Raw genomic sequence first — 17,415 nt, 5'->3', positions numbered from 1 at the left:
TTGTGTGTGTGTGTGTGTGTGTGTGTGTGTGTGTGTGTGTGTGTGTGTGTGTGTACTGGTCTATCCTACTGTCTGTTTGAGTACCTGTCTCTTTATGGGTGTCAGAACAGCATATGTCTGCAGACTCCTGCTTTTTGTTGCAGCGTCATTATCTGAGGATTTGTACAGGGAGTATTTGATGTGTGATCATCTCTGATTTAACCTAATCTGCTCGTTAAGCAATATGCTTTTTCAGTGCTTATGGATTTAACAGTAGAGACCCATCTGTGACATTTTACAAAGGTCATGTAGTTAGCCTAGATATCCCATCCTGCCTTGCAGACACACACACGCAGACACACAAACACACACACACACACACAACCACAACTTGTACCACTTTACAGGTGAACGTCACCCTGCATCCCTCCAAGGCCACGTGATGTGTGTTGTCCGAGGCTGTGAGTGTGTGTCATCCGAGGTGTGTGTGTGTATGTATGTGTCATCCGAGGCTGGCTGTGCGTCTCCCATGGGGCCGGTACACGTGAGTGTGTGATCACGGGGCCTCTGCTTGTCTAGCGTCCCTCAGCCCGCCGACTCCCACTTCATACCCTCAGGATAGAAAATAGATTTGGTTTGGCTGGAGACCGGCAACTACAGTTGCGTCGATCCACAGAGTGCCTCGTTGCCCTGGCAACGTGCACTCATCCCCCCCAGGCTGGAGGGGGGGGGGGGGGGGGGGTGAGGCCCGCTGGTTCCCATTCTCTCTTTTTGTCTTTTCTCTTCCTCACTTGTTGCTCACTCCCTGTCCTCCATTCATGCTTTTGCAATCGATGATTTGATGGAGAGATTGAGAGCAAGAGAGAGATGGAAAGAAAGATAAGGACAGCAAGCTTATCTTAATCCATAGGTTTCGAATAGCCTTAAATATGAATATGAATATGAAATAGGAACAGAAGTGTGTGTGTGTGGGGGGGGGGGGGGGGGGGGTTTGAGTCATGATGTCATTTGTTTTCCGGTTTCTCTTCCGAACACCTGTGCCTTTGGTCCTCACAAGCATAACCATGAACTCTGCTTTTATGTCTGATCGCCTCCATAACAAACCTCCATAACCAACCTCCGTAACCAACTGGATCTGCTGCAAAGGCTTTTAGTGCATTCATTATTTTGCCTGGCGGTGTATGTAATTGCACTCCTGGGGTATATGATTTGTGGAACAACCCGTGGTAATCTTAGAGGATGTGTCCGGCGCGTACACAGGATGAAATGGTGCACAGTTTGACAGTCCCTCTCCCTCTCCCTCTCCCTCCACCTCCACCTCTCCTCCCCCTCTCCCTCTCTCCCTCCCCCTCTCCTCCCCTGCACTGAGGTGTTAATGGACAGACCCCTGTGACGGCAGGATGTATTCTAGCGCACGGGTAAGAATAGGTCCTCTGACAAGGCCAGAGTGTTGTGCTGTGTAACATCACAACACACGCCGCCCTACTGTAGAGAGATCAGTGTTTCACCATGATTGCTTCTTTTGTTTTTCTTCTCTTTTTTCTTGACGAGGAGCAAAGGCCCCTGAAACACCTGTCAGGGCTGCAAACAAACACTGAAACTTTTAAATTGCCAATTTAATCTTGCATTTTGCAACTGGGCAGTAGAGCTAAGCAAGGGGGCCTTGTCTAGTAGCGATGTGGTAAGGGCCGGTTAGAGGCCTGCCTTGGCTTGTTCCTGAATGGGATACTGTTAACAGAGTTATGACCACTGATGGGGGTAAATGCAGCACAGGTGTCGAAGGTGACACCGACAGTCCATCCAGTCTCTGAGGAGCCTGGTCTAAGATGAATGAGCTCCTCCAGCAGGAATGCGCTGCTACTGACTGACTTTCTCTAGGATCGCAACGCCCGCACGGCCTTCTTCTGTCTTTATCTGGAGTCTCATCCCCCTCTGCCTTCCCGGGGAGAGCCTGGATCTTATTAATAGGACGTGGTCTGTGAGGTTCAAATGGTTGTCATAACTGGTCGTGTCTTTTTTTGTTATTATTATTTAATTTTTTCCCCCCCGCCGCTCCGTAGCCGTCGCCTACAGCGCCAGCTGTCACCCCGCGGTCGTCGTGACGATGTGATTGAACGGGGCTGGAACTTATTTTAGCAGGTCCCCCCCCCCAGCCCCGGGCCTAGCCTTACCCCCCCCCTAGCCACTGTCACTTACCACCCAATGACACAGCTTAACGGATTTTACAGACAGGTCAGCTACCTTTTCCGCGGCATCCTGTTAGATAAGCTCAGTATAAAAAGCTCAGGATTGCCCGGGTCTGTTTGGCCGGCCATGGATAGCTGTGGGAGCCTAACGAGAGATGCTGCGATCGCCCCGCCAATCCCTCACTCACTTGTTTAGATTATCTTGATCCTATTGATTGTACAGTAATATGTGTCGAGCTGCTTGCTTCGCCATAGATAATAGACCCTATCGCACATTCCCCCCCCCCCCCCACCACCCCCCCTCCCACCCACACCCAGGCGCCTCAGTGCTGTGTTTTTACAGCCTCTTCCCCTATGTAATCGATGCTGTTGTCAGGGTTGAGAAAATATATCGGAATAACTGACGTAAGAGGTTTACGCACGCGGACACGCACGCACTCAGTGCAGGTCCCCCCCACACTGACCTATCGGTGACAGCAGCAGTCTTGTGTTTTTAGACATCGGAGCCATTTGTCATCCAAAGATATTCACGCTTAGTCAAAACCCTGCCAAATATACCCATTGAAACATCCTCCCCGGCTTTAACGGCGGCCATGCGTGTCACTCCGGCATTCCCAACACAACGTTTTGGTCCGACTTAAGTTTAGAGTCGGCTAAATTACAGAGTAAAGTGCCCTCGCTGGAGCCCGAGGAATTCCATAGGAGAAGCAGCAGTTGTGATGTATTTCTGCTTATCGTTAATATACTACTAATTATAGTTAGGGTTAGGGAATTATCATGACAGTATAATCTTTTGGTGCCTCTTTTCTTGAGATGGGTTTTGGCTGTTATGTCCCTGCAATGAGCGTTTTACATCACTGTAATTATGTGAAGCGTTTGCCTGTATTTTAGCCATTGCTAGTTTTTTTTGACGTCATTATGAGTCGTGCGTCCTGTTTGATTTAGAAATGTAAACTCGAGGCTTCCAGGTATTGTCAGTGTGGTTTGTGGACCTGGTGTGTGTTGGAACAGTAGGATCTGTCAGCCTGTCTTACTCAGATCAGCTGTGACAGGGGTCTGCGTCAGCCTCACCGCTAACCTCACATGTGACGCGGTATTACTGCTCATCAGGATCACGGCGGGGTTACCGAGGGTTACAGCGGGCCAGCGCTTAGTGACCGCGGTACACTTCCTGGTTCCCGTCTTCCTGGGCTGGGCACGGCGGCCAGGTGAAAGGCCGGATCCCTGACCTCCCGAGAGTATTTCGGTGCCTCTTAATTCCGATATTCAACATCAGATTGGATCAGACTGGACGGGACCTACTCTTGTGCTGCAGGAATGCACATTTGCATCAGACGTTCAGCCCTGTAACGACATTGTGTTATGTTATGTTATGCTAAGGGAGTGTGTGTGTGTGTGTGTGTGTGATTGTGGTCTCTAACCGTTGTATCTAACGTGTGTGTGTGTGTGTTTTGTCTCTGCAGGGCTCCAGAGATCATCCTGGGCCTGCCGTTCTGTGAAGCCATAGACATGTGGTCCCTGGGCTGTGTGATTGCTGAGCTCTTCCTGGGCTGGCCTCTCTACCCCGGGGCCCTGGAGTACGACCAGGTAAATGATCCTCTCATTGTGTAACTACCTCCTCCTCTCTCTCTCTCTCTCTCTCTCTCTCTCTCTCTCTCTCTCTCTCTCTCTCTCTCGCTCTCTTTTCCTCCCCCTCTGTCTTATTCCCTCTATACCCTCTTTATCATCCTCCTCCTCCTCTTCTCCACCTCCCTCTGCTCCTTCTCCACCCTCCTCTCCTCCCACCTGCTATTCCCTCTCTTCCGCTTCCCTTTTCACCTACGCTCCATCTCCTGCTCGCCCTGTTTGCATTCCCCCTCTCATCACCACCTCTCTCTCTCTCTCTCCCCCCCCTCCTCCTCCCTCTCCTCCTCTTCATTCTCCTTCAGTGTTTGTTCTCTCCTAGCTGACTAACTGTGCCCAACTGTGGGAAACACAGGTCTGTCCTGAGGCCAATCCACCCCCTGTACCTCCCACCCAGCCTCCTCAGACTAGCCCCTATGGCAGTGCAGACAGCGTTAAATCCTGTCTGTCTCCACCTACACACCCTTCTCCCAGAATGGCCTTCCTCCTCCTCTGAGCCCTGCGTTCTGCTCTCATCTCTCTCTCCTCTCTCTCTCTCTCTCTCTCTCCTCCTCCCGCTCTCTCACCCCATAGGCTGATACTATGTGCAAATACCACAAATGAAACATAAAAGTAGTTGCTATCACACTGGCCCAAGGTGTGTGTGTGTGTGTGTGTGTGTGTGTGTGTGTGTGTGTGTGTGTGTGTGTGTGTGTGTGTGTGTGTGTGTGTGTGTGTGTGTGTGTGTGTGTGTGTGTGTGTGTGTGTGTGTGTGTGTGTGTGTGTCATGCTATGAAGTTGATTGCTTTTGTATAGGGAGCTAGTGGGATGTCCATCCCCTCCTGCTGGGCTTAGTGTGTCCAATGTGAATCCTGCAGGGACTGATGACGAAGGGAGGGAGAGGCATGGAAAAGAAAGAAGGGGTTGAAAGAGAGAAACAGGGAAGGATAGATAAGGGGAGACTGAGAAAAGGAGGGAGAGAAAAAGAATAAAAGACAAATGCCGGGTAAGACATAGACACAGAAAGAGAGAAAGGGGGATGTCAAATGAATGGAGTGGGAAGGACAGAATGGAATGGATTGAGAAAGAGAGAGAGAAAAGGACAGAAAGAGAGACGGAGGAGGGGAGTGACAGGCAGCGACAGGCCGAGATTAGTTCTGTATTTGCTGGCTGCCAGCGGGGGAGGGTCCCCTGTGGATGATGGCGGCGGGGTTTGGTGGGTTGGGGGGGGGGGATGAGGGGGGGTGTCTCCCCGTGAGTGATAGCCTAGTAGGGTGAAGGTGATGGATCCCCCCCCCCCCTGGAGCCCTGAAACCACCTGCCCAGAGTCAGATGGATCTGTGGCTTATGTGAAGCAGCTTTCTCCTGCCCCGGAGGCTCATCCACAGCAAGCCTGGCAACACCACCCAACCCCGGGCCCAGCCCAGCCCAGCCCAACACTCTCCCATACATTACCCTGCATTACAGCACTAAGCTGCTCTGCGGACTGCGTCCTCGCCAAGGTATTTTTTACGGCCCTGGCATAATTTTTCACGCTCCCCGGGCCCAAGGCGGGGGGGGGGGGGGGGGGATAACTCAACACCTCCGAAAGAGATTTGACTGGAGTGCTGCAGCACTAAATATAATGAATCTGTTTTTGTAGAGGCAGATCAGAATGTCCCAAAGCTGCATTAGAGAGAAATCCGGGGGGAACCTTCTCAGAGTGAGTGCCTGCCATGGGCTGAAGGAAAGCCCCTCTCCAACAGAGGGAGGAGGAGGAGGAGGGGGAGGGAGAGAGAGGAGGAGGAGGAGGAGGAGGAGGAGGAGGAGAGAAATGGATGAACCTGGAGGTTACTGGAGAGAAGGAGAGAGAGGACTAAGTGAATGAATAGAATCGAGAACACGAAACGGGGGGGAAGGGAGGAGACGGAAAGAGTAATAGAGACAAATAAGAGACATAGAATGAGTGCAGATGGAGATGCGTTATACAGTATGGAGAGAGAGAGAGAGAGAGAGAGAGAGAGAGAGAGAGGAAGAGGACTTGGTATAATTGGTGGTATAATTTCGCTTGATTATGAAGAGTTGAGTCCCGCTTCGATTTCATCATCAGCCTTTACAGTATCTCTGAGTGACACTCTCAGTTCTAAAATATCACACACTCTTCTTGGCTCCAGGCTATGTGGGAGAGTTGGCCTCCCCCATCCCCCCCCCCCACCCACCCCCTGCTCCATGCCCAGGCCCTCAGGGTCCTCACGTGGACATGTATGAGTGTTCATCTGTTCCCTCCACCCCTGACTGATGGAAAGCTCCCTTCTATTGCCGACCGCCCCCCACCCCGGTGGTGTGGGGTGACACCCTTGGGGCCCCAGGGCGAGATGGCTGGAGCCAAAGGAGCCGCCGTCACCCCCCCCCCCCACCCACCTTCCCTCCCCCAGCGTTGGGGTCTGGTTCCATCCCACACAGCAAAATGTATTTAAAGCCCCCCTCTAGTCCTCCCTCCTCCCCCCTGGTCCCCTCCTCTGACTACCTCAGCTCTCAGCAGCGCAGCAGCACTGTCTCACCTCTTAAGCACGTCTAACCTTCTCTCCACAGTTTGGCAAGGTTTCAGCAACTGTGACCAGGCGTTATAGGGCCTTGGGAATGTCCCCCCCCCCCCCACACACACCCCCCCACTCTCTTATCCCTCCCTCTTCGCCTCTCTCTCTCTCTCTCTCTCTCTCTATGGTTTGCTGCAGGCCTGGGCTCGCCGGCCTCTGTTAAAGCGAGTGCGTCTTAGGGCTCCAGTGACATGCCTTCCGGGAAAAAGAAGCGTTTTCCCATCCGTGGAATTCGCCCACCCACACACGCATACATACAGTACAAAGACACACACACATTCCACTGTCTCTGTCATTGTTTACCTGATCTCATCGCCAGGGCATGAAAATATGTACCAATGCTATTATTTTGCCAACTACAATGGGGGAGAGGGGGGGAGAGAGAGGAGAGAGGAGAGACATACACGGTGAGAGAGAGAGAGACATGGCGACAACCAGTGTGTTTTATGAAGAGAGCTGATTTAAGGCCACTCTGAAGTAGGCTGCAGGATCTTGAATTATTATGTCCCCCTCATAGCAACCAGATGAGGTTAGCGCCATGATGCAAGCCATTGAAATGGCAATAAATACATGCCCTTATCTTAACCCAACCTCCCCACCACACACACACACACACACACACACGCACACACACACACACACACACACACACACACACACACACACACACTCACACACTCACAGTTTGGCCAGGAGAGGCGACGTGCGGAACTGGACTCTGGGCGCTCCAGTGAAAATATTTATCCCAGGAACCTGGGTACACATCCTGGCCTCTCCCGGGCTCGGCCTGTTTGTCTTCTCCATGCTCATTTCCAGGCACTTATCCACAGATAACTCTGAGATGTTTGGCATTTTTCTCCCTTTCTCCTTCCCCTGATTAAATGTGACCTATTTCTCTTTGTCCCAGACAGTGAAGGACAAGAGAAACTTTATTTTTTGTGTGAATATACTCTTGTACTCATGGACATGGACAAATACATACACACACACACACACACACACACACACACACACACACACACACACACACACACACACACAAGCAGGCCTTGGGGCCTTCATGGTCACGCTGGCAGCGCAAGCCAGAGAAGGCCATCTGATAAGAATACAGACTCCTTGACGGCTCCTGTCTGGTGAGGGTCATTCTGATTTTAGGATTCAGTGAGAGAGAGAGAGACTCTTTGTTGTTCTGGTTATGGCCTTCGCTGCATAAAGTCATGGGTGTGTGTATATATGTGTCATAGGGTGTGGATGTAAGCGCCTCTCTTAAGGTGTGCATACAGTACTTGAGAATGACGTGTCGAGTTGTTTTAACAGGTAAGCTGCTAATCATAGACTTATTTGCATTAGCAGAAGCCAATCAACACTGAAAGAGACTGCAGCTCAGAGTTCCTGGCTCTCAAGGTGCTGTCTGTGCAGGACAGGGTGCCACCGTGCCACCGTGCCACCGCGCCCCCGCCCTCCTTACTCCTCTCTCACCCCTCTCTCCCTCTACACACCCCAGGGCGCCACCGTGCCCCCTCCCTCCTTACCCCTCTCTCCCTCTACACACCCCAGGGCGCCACCGTGCCCCCTCCCTCCTTACCCCTCTCTCCCTCTACACACCCCAGGGCGCCACCGTGCCCCCTCCCTCCTTACCCCTCTCTCCCTCTACACACCCCAGGGCGCCACCGTGCCCCCTCCCTCCTTACCCCTCTCTCCCTCTACACACCCCAGGGCGCCACCGTGCCCCCTCCCTCCTTACCCCTCTCTCCCTCTACACACCCCAGGGCGCCACTCGGCCTCTAATGGATGTTTTCCCCTCACACCGCGGCGTCACTGACGTCAGCAGACCGTCGGCCCTCGCCTCCCCTCTCTCCTAAAGCTGTGTGTTCGGAGCAGCTGACTGATACTCATCACCAGTAGAACCCAACGCAGCATGGGGGGGGGGGGGGGGGGGGGGGGGAGGGGGGAGGAGGATAGGCTGGAGCCGGACACTACTCTCTATCAAGAGTTTATACCCCCTAACCCACACACACACGCACGCACACACCCACACACACACGCAGTCACTTTAGCATGTTCGTGTTAGCGATGGAGTTGATTTACTCACCCCTCTCAGGAATTACCCAGTGAGGCTCCAATGTGACACGCTCCCAAACACACACCCTTTAAAACAACTCAACATGGCAATCTCTAGTCCACACACACACACACACACACACACACACACGCAGCAGCAGCTGTGGTCAGCTCAAGGATGGATTTGAAGCAATGGGATTGGACAGGCCATAGACCTTTGCCCCCTCTATCTTGCACTTCTGTACAGCCTGAATGTCCAGGTTGTGTAAGTGATTACCGGGGCAGCCAGGGGTCAGCTCCTGGGCAGAGTGGTGGCGGACTGTGGGCATGGGAGGAACATTGGAAATAGTAGCCACAGGAATGGAAAGGAAAACTGCCCGGGATGTTTAGACTGTATTATATTATGGTAATTTGATGGAGTTGAAATGGAAATATTCAACTGTTCTTTCCCCACCTTTAGCCATAGCAAACAAGGTATGTGTTTTCCTAACACATTCTTCTCCCTCCCTCCCTCCCTCCACTCCCTCCTTCCTTCCCACCCCCTCCTTCCACAGATTCGCTACATTTCTCAGACACAGGGTTTGCCGGGGGAGCATCTTCTGAATGTGGGGACAAAGACGGCACGATTCTTCTGCAGGGAGTCGGACTCCCCCTACGCAGCATGGAGATTGAAGGTACCTACCCCTTCCACAAACACACTTTGCAATTCCCTTCCCCTTTTTTAATAACGACTTGCCCAACCACTCCAAAACCACGCTGACCCTTCCCCTCGACTCCCACCCACCAGAATACATAGCCCTAAGTCCAGCACATTCTCTCATCCCATCACCAAACATTGTCCCCCCCCCTCCCTCAGCAAACACGTACTACCTCCAACCTCTTCCCAACAGGCTTTAGTTTAGCCTGCTTCCCACCCCTTAGCAAACTCAGACCCTCCATATATACACACCACTCCCCATAGATACAGCTAATATGATAAACCAATGTCTACTCAACACAAAATCAATGACACTAAAAAAAGAATAATTAAATAATCCCGATTAAACTTTAGACCTACTATATCTGGCACATTTGATTGAATTTGAGTGATCATGAACTCCTCTTGTCTCTCTCTCTCTCTCTCTCTCTCTCTCCAGTCGACAGATGAGCATGAGACAGAGACGAGCATGAAGTCAAAGGAAGCAAGGAAGTACATCTTCAGCTGTTTGGATGACATAGCGCACGTAAGTGACTAGCACAGGAAGAACGCCCTCTCAGCTGTTCTAACCCGGTAGTCCCTTCAGGCCCCAACTCAGGAAGTTCCTCATCAGATGGGTTGGGAGATAGATATAGAGTTGTACTGCTGTAGATCTTTGAGAGAGGAAGTTTACCTTCAGCTGTTTTGAGTGATCTAGAACACATAGAAAACCCCCCAAAATCTCACTTCACTATATTGAAATGCCAGTGTTGAACAACACAGAGGCCTCAGTCAGAGATCAGTCATTCCTCTGTTGAAACCACAGAAAATTCCCTGACAGAGAACAGGATTAGACATCTCACTGCTGATGTAGTTACAAGTAATTTATGGGATAGAGAGATGTTTTTTTAATATAAAAGTCTGCAGACAAGAAAAATGTTATATGATTATAGGAGTCCTATTTCACGGCTTTGATAAACTCCTGCACAATATTGTATTTATGAACTTCAAATGAGAACCTTTGAGTATAAGTATACCCTTTGAGTATGTATTGTGACTACATGTACATGCTTGTTCCTTTGACAAGGTCGCTCTTGTCTTCAGACGCTCGGGGGGGGGGGGGGGGGTCAGCTAAAAACGATGGATTGAATATGAAGAGTGACATTTTAAAAGCCCTGTCCCTGTCTCTCCCTTCTCTCAGGTGAATTTAGTGATGAATCTAGAAGGTAGTGACCTGTTGGCAGAGAAGGCAGACCGTAGGGAGTTCGTGGGCCTTCTGAAGAGAATGTTGTTGATTGATGCGGAGAAGAGGATCGCCCCCGCTGAGGCACTCAGCCACCCCTTTGTGACCATGCAGCACCTGCTGGACTTCCCCCATAGCAACCAGTGAGTCCGCCCGGGGGTTCATTGGAGTTGTTTGTATAGAGGTCATTCATTATTGATGAAGATATGTGCACCAAAAAGCCATATACACTGAAAAAGAAATTTCTCAAAATTGCAATAGGCCCTTTTAGCATCCCATACAATGCCTGTGTTGAGGATATATGGAGGGATTTTTTTATAATGAATCGCAGGCTGGCTCTACAAAGAATAGTTCTCCTGATGACCCTTTTCTCCTATTCATCACAGCGTCAAATCATGTTTCCACATCATGGATGCGTGCCGGTCCCGTCCCGGGGCGTACGATACGGTCAACCGGAACAAGGCGCCCTTCATCAGGCCGGTGACCACGACCGCCGCCACGGTCAACCTGACCGTGCCCTACAGCAAGATGGCCGGCGTCCACACTCAAGTAAGCAACTCCAACATCTGCCGTACAGGGGCACTGTTACGATGAAGGGCTGCCGAATTGTATGTTTGCATACAGAAGCTTTGTTTACGTTCGGTTAATTTGATTCACGCTTTGTTCACGAAACCTGAGTGTGTTCAGCTTATGATTATGAGCTTATGTATCCTTCCAAAGGTCTGTTTGTAGTTTGCATTCACGTCAGATTCACATCAGACATTGATTCTCATGGAATAAACACAGTTAGACAGTGGAGAAGCGTTTGTTTAGTCAGAGGAGATGGTAGTCCAGATGGTAGGAGCTGTTGACATGGGGGTTTATTTTGCCTCTCTGCTCCTCACATGGATTTTGCTCCCATCAAATTGTTCTCGCACATGTCAGACGGACAACCTGTCACGTTGATGTGCTGTTGTCGTGGCAACGCCATGACGTCATGAAGGCAACAGAGGGAACGGAGGGATGGTGCCTTGTTGCCGAGGAGGAGAGTGGAGCAGACCCGTTTGACAATGGAATTGGTCATGTTGCCTAATACAGGAAGCTCGGTGTTGTTTATTTACCTCTCATGTTCCAGTTTGTTATTATTACATTTCCTCCAAACAAACAGAACAACCGTACAGACCTTTCCTTTGTCACGACATTCGCTATCAATTTTGCATCGTGATACTTGTGATAGAGAACTTTGGGTTCATGGATCGGAGGCTGTTTTGAGTTTGGTCACTGGCTGACAGAGTTAGGTCGTTGTGTTGACATATGTTCTCATTCCTCAGTTGTGGGGTGTTTGGGTTCAGATTTAGCCCAATCGGAACCCGATGAGGGAATGCGTGGTCACAAGCGAGGTTTTGCGTGCGTACATTGTGTTTACATGCAGCAATCTGGATGACCTTTGATTTGTTCCAGTTCAAAAATGCACTGTATTCCGAGTATTACCCTCTCAATTAGAGCGTTGTGCTTGTCATGAGTATTGGGGGCAAGTCTCGTTACCGGGCATCGACTTCCCAGAGGTGCTGCTCTGAGGCCTAATTCTCGTGATTCAATAACGGTGATTATAGCCAGGCACGAGAGCCGTAAGAGCAGTGACCTCTGAACCCCAGGCACATGCTGCTCTGTTCTTTGTTTCCTCCTGGGTGCTGCGTGGCTGAAATACAGACCACCCCACAGTCGCCATCTACTGGGTTGAATAGGGTACTGCAATTGCAAAAACTGCAAAAAAAAAACCGATCACATCGCTCATTCGTTTTCAGGAAGTCTTTTAATCGTGTTCAGTTGCAACGTCTCGGTCGTTGGTTGTTTTTTAGTTGGTTCGTGGTAGCCTCGGAGGTGTGCCGGTTCTCATCCATTTTGTCTCCTTCCTCAGGCTTTAGCCCCATCGGCCCCCTCCGTGATGCACCCCGGGATACAGCTTCAAACGGGAAGCGCTCAGTTCGGGTGCAGCGACTCATTTCAGCAGGCACTCATCCTGTGTCCACCGACCATCCAGGGTAGGAGATCCGAGCCCGCCCATCTCTCTCTCTCTTTCTTCATACCTCCGTTTCCCGTATCCCTCTTGCCCTGTAAATGTGCTGACTCCTCCTTACAGTACATCTAGTCATCCCTTCTCATGGACTCCTGTCTCGTTGTCCTGACGGCTTCTTCTGTTCTGGCGTCCCTCCAGGAATCCCCACCAACGCGGCCAAGCCAGCAGGCTACTCTGTTCGCATGGAGACTGCGGTGCCTCTGGTCACCCAAGCCCCCAACATCCAGCCCCTACAGATCAGACCAGGAGTCATCACACAGGTAAGACAGTCAAGACGAACAGATAGGGGGATACTGAACAAACAAAGAGACCAGAGCAGTGCTGGAGAGGCGTTTTATACATGGGCTAAATGTCCTGAAAATGTAATACAGAAGACATTGACGTGTGTTGAAACTGCTCTTGTCCCCCCCCCGCTCTGCAGCAGGCCTGGTCGAACCGCGGCCAGCAGATCTTGGTGCCCACCTGGCAGCAGGTGACGCCAACCACCCTGGCATCGGATACTGTGGCGGGCCCACAGAGACTGGGAGACTGGGGGTAAGGAGTGTGTGTGTGTGTGTGTAATACCGACATACCCTGTCAGTAAAGCATCTGTATGTTGTTAGTTGCTACTGTACGTGCTCTCCTTAAGACATCTGATACCGTGTCCTCACTCTCCATCATGATGTTGATGACAGATGAGTCATGTCTGTTTTGAAGCAAGGAGGAGATGAGGTCACGCTCTATTATGTCACGCATGACCGTTGACCTTTACACAACCCCGTCTTGTCGTTGCAGGAAAGTGCGTCCCCATGGCAACCATTACAGCACCATGATGCCCCACCCTCAGCCGCTCTTAACCAACCAAATGACCATGTCAGCCCACCAGCCAATCAGCATAGGCATCGCACATGTGGTGTGGCCACAGCCCGCTGCTAACAAGAGACCCAAGCCCTGCCTCAATAGGTACTGCAGGACACACACACACACACACACACACACACACAGGCGCACACACAAACCGCCTCTGCTATTTGCAGACCAATCACAAAGCCTGTTATTTCTCTCTCAAGGGGCAACAACTACTCCCACAACACCAACACCCATAACTCAGCATGCCAGTCCCCAAAGATGGCCGACACCGCTAAGAATGTGGAGGAGCTGTTGGAGGGAGAGAGATGCCCGGAGCCGGGGCGAGCCGTGAGGGCGGAGCCTGAACGTGAGCGGGAGGAGGAGCAGAGCTGCTGTAAGGCGGGGCCAGACTCAGAGGAGCTGTCCGTCTCACATAAGCAGCAGCAGCAGCAGCAGCAGCGGCAGGCCATGGTGATCTCTGACCCGGCGAGCCCGGCGGTCAGTGTGATAAGCATCAGCAGCGATGAAGAGGAGGAGGAGGAGGAGAGGAGCACGCAGAGACACTCGCTGGGGGAGTGAGTACTGTCTGGAGGCATTCAGGGATTCCACCCACAATGTCAATGCAATCTTACACGCTATAACTCAAAATATAATTCTCTCTCTCTCTCTCTCTCCTCCTCCCCCCCTCCCTCCCTCCCTCCCTCCAGGTGTAAGGGCAGCGCAGAGTGTGAGGCGTGTCAGAGCACTGTGAGCATGGAGCGGGTGTGTTCCCTCAGCAGCCCCGACAGCACCCTCAGTACCAGCTCCTCCGCCTCGGCCCAGTCCAGCACCTCGCCCTGCAAACGGCCCAACAGGTACGGTACAAAACCCAGGGCACGCCACACCTTTCAAACCAGGGACTTCAGCAGAGGCGTTCGGATCGCTGATGACCCGTTGAGACGGGGTTCTAGGTCAACTGTGTTCCGCGTTCTGCGGTCTCCTCTCTGAACGCGATTGCTCTCCCCTCATTCCCAGCATGTCAGATGACGAGCAGGAGAGCGGCTGCGACACGGTGGACGGCTCGCCCAGCTCGGACTCCTCCGGCCGCAGCAACAGCCCCTTCGCCGAGCGACGCTTCATCGCCGACGGCAACCAGAACCGGGAGCCCCGCGTGGCGTACGTGGCCCCGGTGATCGAGCCCAGCAAGCCGGTGGTGCGGACCATGGTGGTGCCGCCCATGAGGCTTCACAACAACAACCCCGCCATCAACGAGATGCTCGGCAACACAGGTGAGCTGCTCACACACACTTATGGTAGACACGTAGACACACACACACACACACACAGGTAAAAGGTTACCCCTACATTCTGGAAACAGCAACAACTCCCCGAGGACTAGAATGCTTTGCCGAGTGATACTGTACTACAGGACTGTGGCCTTAATCTTAGTAGGTTCATTTGTGATTACAGTGGTTTACAGTCCCCCCCCCCCCCCCCGACCACACACACACACACACACACACACACACACACACACAGAGGTAGGGAGTGTGTTAGTAGGTCATGGCGGGTCAGTCAACGCTGCTGCTGCTGCTGTGCTCCACAGGTCACATGGCCTGGGATCACGTCTCCTTTGTAGGCCGCAGAGGTTCTCCCAGGTGATTATGGGTGAAGCGCCCTGACCTGTCGTCTCTGAGCTGTGGAGTGGATGTGTGTTTTGCTGTCACCTCTCCTCACTCTGCCTCCAGCTGGCCTCTCTTGTTTCAGAGCCCTCTGAGGCTGTTCTCTACGTCCACGTGGACATATTTTATAATAAGGCGTAATATCCCCGGGACACTTTTATTCCTTCATTCTTTCATTTCTAATTCATATACCTGGATTGACGACCAGAGAAACGCACGACATCGCGCTGAGTTTCGCTGGCTGTCACGAACGGTGTATGAATGTGTTTGTTAGGCGTTTTTGGGAGGGGGTGGGGGGTGGGGGGGGGGGGGGTTACGTATGTTGTGCGTAGGCTTTGACAGCTGCTGTGGTCAGTGGGACGTGTTCTGTCACTCTGTTCACAGGTTGTGCTTCTTTTTTTATGGTCCAGATTTTGAGGTCATTTATAGAGCAGCGTTAACTGTAAATCCCCCCCCCGCCCCCCCCCTTGAGAAAATCACCCCGTCTCATATCGCCTTTCATGCCCGAGGCATCCCCCCCTCATGCCCATCACCAACATTCAAACGCTCTCATCTAAGGCCCAACATAAAAGGCCACAGCTTGCTATTCTAGTGCTGCGAGCAGTATTTATAACCAACGGTGTGACCCCCACTATGAATATGAACAGGCTTAGTTACCAATTGGCTCCCACCCCCTCCCCAGATCCCTTTTAACCATCTATTTATACATCTCCATATCACACTCGGAACAGATGAGTGTTATTTTGAAGAACCTGGGTCTGATCAAGCACCGTTGAAGTCAGTGATGAGCCCACAAAGCCCTACTGCCACAAATGCGGTTGCACCTGTCATTCAGAGAAGCTGCTGCCGTCGTGGCGACTAGACCCAACAACTCTTATCTCCTCCGCGGTTGGTTCCTGCCGGAGTTGTTGGCGTCAGGGCACCGAGCTGTCGGTGTGTATTAACACATCTCTCCTCTCTCTGTCTCCCCCCCCCCCCCACAGTCTTAGAGTCTTTTTGCCAGTCCAACAGGCGAGGCATTCCCGGGCGGCAACCACACCACTCCACCCCCCTCCTCAACCGGCCGCAGAAGATCACCGCATTCCAGCCCCAGCAACAGCAGCCCATGGGCTTTGGACAGGTCAGCACACACACACACACACACACACACACTTTAACTTTGAATATGTCACAATATGCATACATAATGATTATATGATGAATGTATGATATGATGATGACTACTCATCCTACTCTGTCCCTCTCCCTCTCTCTCTCCCTCCCTCCAGGTCCAGCATTACGGCTCCTGCCACCAGGAATGGAACGGAAACTACCACCGGCGCCCGCAGGCCTACATCCCCCCCACCATGCATGGGCACACCTTCACCCTGCCCCACGGCAGCCCCAACCACACTACGGGCCCCCACCCCCACATGGGAGGCCACCCCACCCTGCTGCCCTATCCCCCCTCTGGGTCCCTGGTCACGGGCGCCCCCGTGGCCCACATCCTGGCCTCTCCTGGGTCCTCGCGGCCCGTCCTGCAGCCCGCCTACAGCATTTCCCACCCGGGCGGCATCGTGCACCAGGTCACAGTGGGCATCAACACCCGGCTGCTGCCCTCACCCACCCTGCACCCCCAGGGCCAGTTCAAGCCCCTCTTCCCCCCTCACTCCTACATCGCCTCGCCCGCCTACGCCAGTTTCCCCCTCAGCCCTACCAAAATCAACCAGTACCCCTACATCTGAGTGCCGGGGGGCTGTCCCGCCGCGGCCCTCCCTCCGGATACACCTCACACCGCCTGGGGGCTGAGGCCTTCTTCTCCGAACATACAAACAACAACAACAACATGGTTTTCATGTCCAAAGCCATGGCACAACCACAGAGAAAGCAAGCTATTTTTTTGAATCATGTAGACTCGGGTGCAATTGAACTTTGAGCTTTAAAACAGTTCGGCTGGAGGAGGGCGGAGGGGTTGGGGGGGTCGGGGGGGGACGGGTGTAAAAGAAGAAGGAAAGAAAAGAATGAATGAGTGAATGAATGAGTAGATAAGAAACTCACTCTCAATGTGTTTTGCACATTTGATATACCTTCACATTGGATCTTCTACGAATACTCCTCAAAACAGGTGAATAATCGGGGCGGTGTTGAATAGTCAAACTCTGCACCCCCTTTATCCCAGCTATTTTTCTATATTGCCTTCTAACGTGTGCAAGACACATCTACATTTGTAAAGCCATCCCGTCTCTAGCTCTAGGTCGACAGATGCACATGTTGTCCACAGTGTGTTGTACTGCGTTTGAAGTATTTGTACTTTTCTCGGTGTCTTTGGTGTTTGCAATGTCGAGTCACTTATCCGACTTTTTAAATAGGGTTGTTCCTCACACTGCATGTGTTCTTGCATGAGCAGAAAAAAAAACGTTAACGGAAAGACGCGTAGACGTCGCTCATATTGTTCGTGTCACGAGACTCGCTGCATCGTATAACTGTCCCCAGCCATAGTGCCTTATATATTTGAGGTTGTTAATGTTACTACTTATCTATGAATATATACATGAATATATTAATGTA

The 17,415-nt window shown here is 51.8% G+C and overlaps 1 protein-coding gene across 1 annotated transcript in view; it reads left to right on the top strand.

Annotated features, from left to right (window-relative positions):
• hipk3b (homeodomain interacting protein kinase 3b) overlaps positions 1-16,734 on the top strand; it is a 40,646-nt gene extending 23,912 nt beyond the window's left edge. The window contains exons 3-16 of the mRNA XM_083691326.1: positions 3,629-3,752; positions 8,959-9,078; positions 9,541-9,627; positions 10,282-10,466; positions 10,710-10,872; positions 12,221-12,344; positions 12,518-12,639; positions 12,801-12,913; positions 13,154-13,321; positions 13,429-13,782; positions 13,915-14,061; positions 14,222-14,475; positions 15,852-15,988; positions 16,137-16,734. Of these exons, the coding sequence (XP_083547452.1) occupies positions 3,629-3,752; positions 8,959-9,078; positions 9,541-9,627; positions 10,282-10,466; positions 10,710-10,872; positions 12,221-12,344; positions 12,518-12,639; positions 12,801-12,913; positions 13,154-13,321; positions 13,429-13,782; positions 13,915-14,061; positions 14,222-14,475; positions 15,852-15,988; positions 16,137-16,592 (2,554 nt within the window). The 3' untranslated portion in view covers positions 16,593-16,734. The remainder of the gene's footprint in view (positions 1-3,628; positions 3,753-8,958; positions 9,079-9,540; positions 9,628-10,281; positions 10,467-10,709; positions 10,873-12,220; positions 12,345-12,517; positions 12,640-12,800; positions 12,914-13,153; positions 13,322-13,428; positions 13,783-13,914; positions 14,062-14,221; positions 14,476-15,851; positions 15,989-16,136) is intronic.
• The last annotated feature ends 681 nt before the right edge of the window (positions 16,735-17,415 follow it).

The sequence above is a fragment of the Argentina silus genome (genome assembly GCF_951799395.1).
Source record: "Argentina silus genome assembly, chromosome: 19".
In the NCBI taxonomy this organism is placed as follows: domain Eukaryota; kingdom Metazoa; phylum Chordata; class Actinopteri; order Argentiniformes; family Argentinidae; genus Argentina; species Argentina silus.
This window is presented reverse-complemented; position numbering and strand designations above follow the sequence as displayed.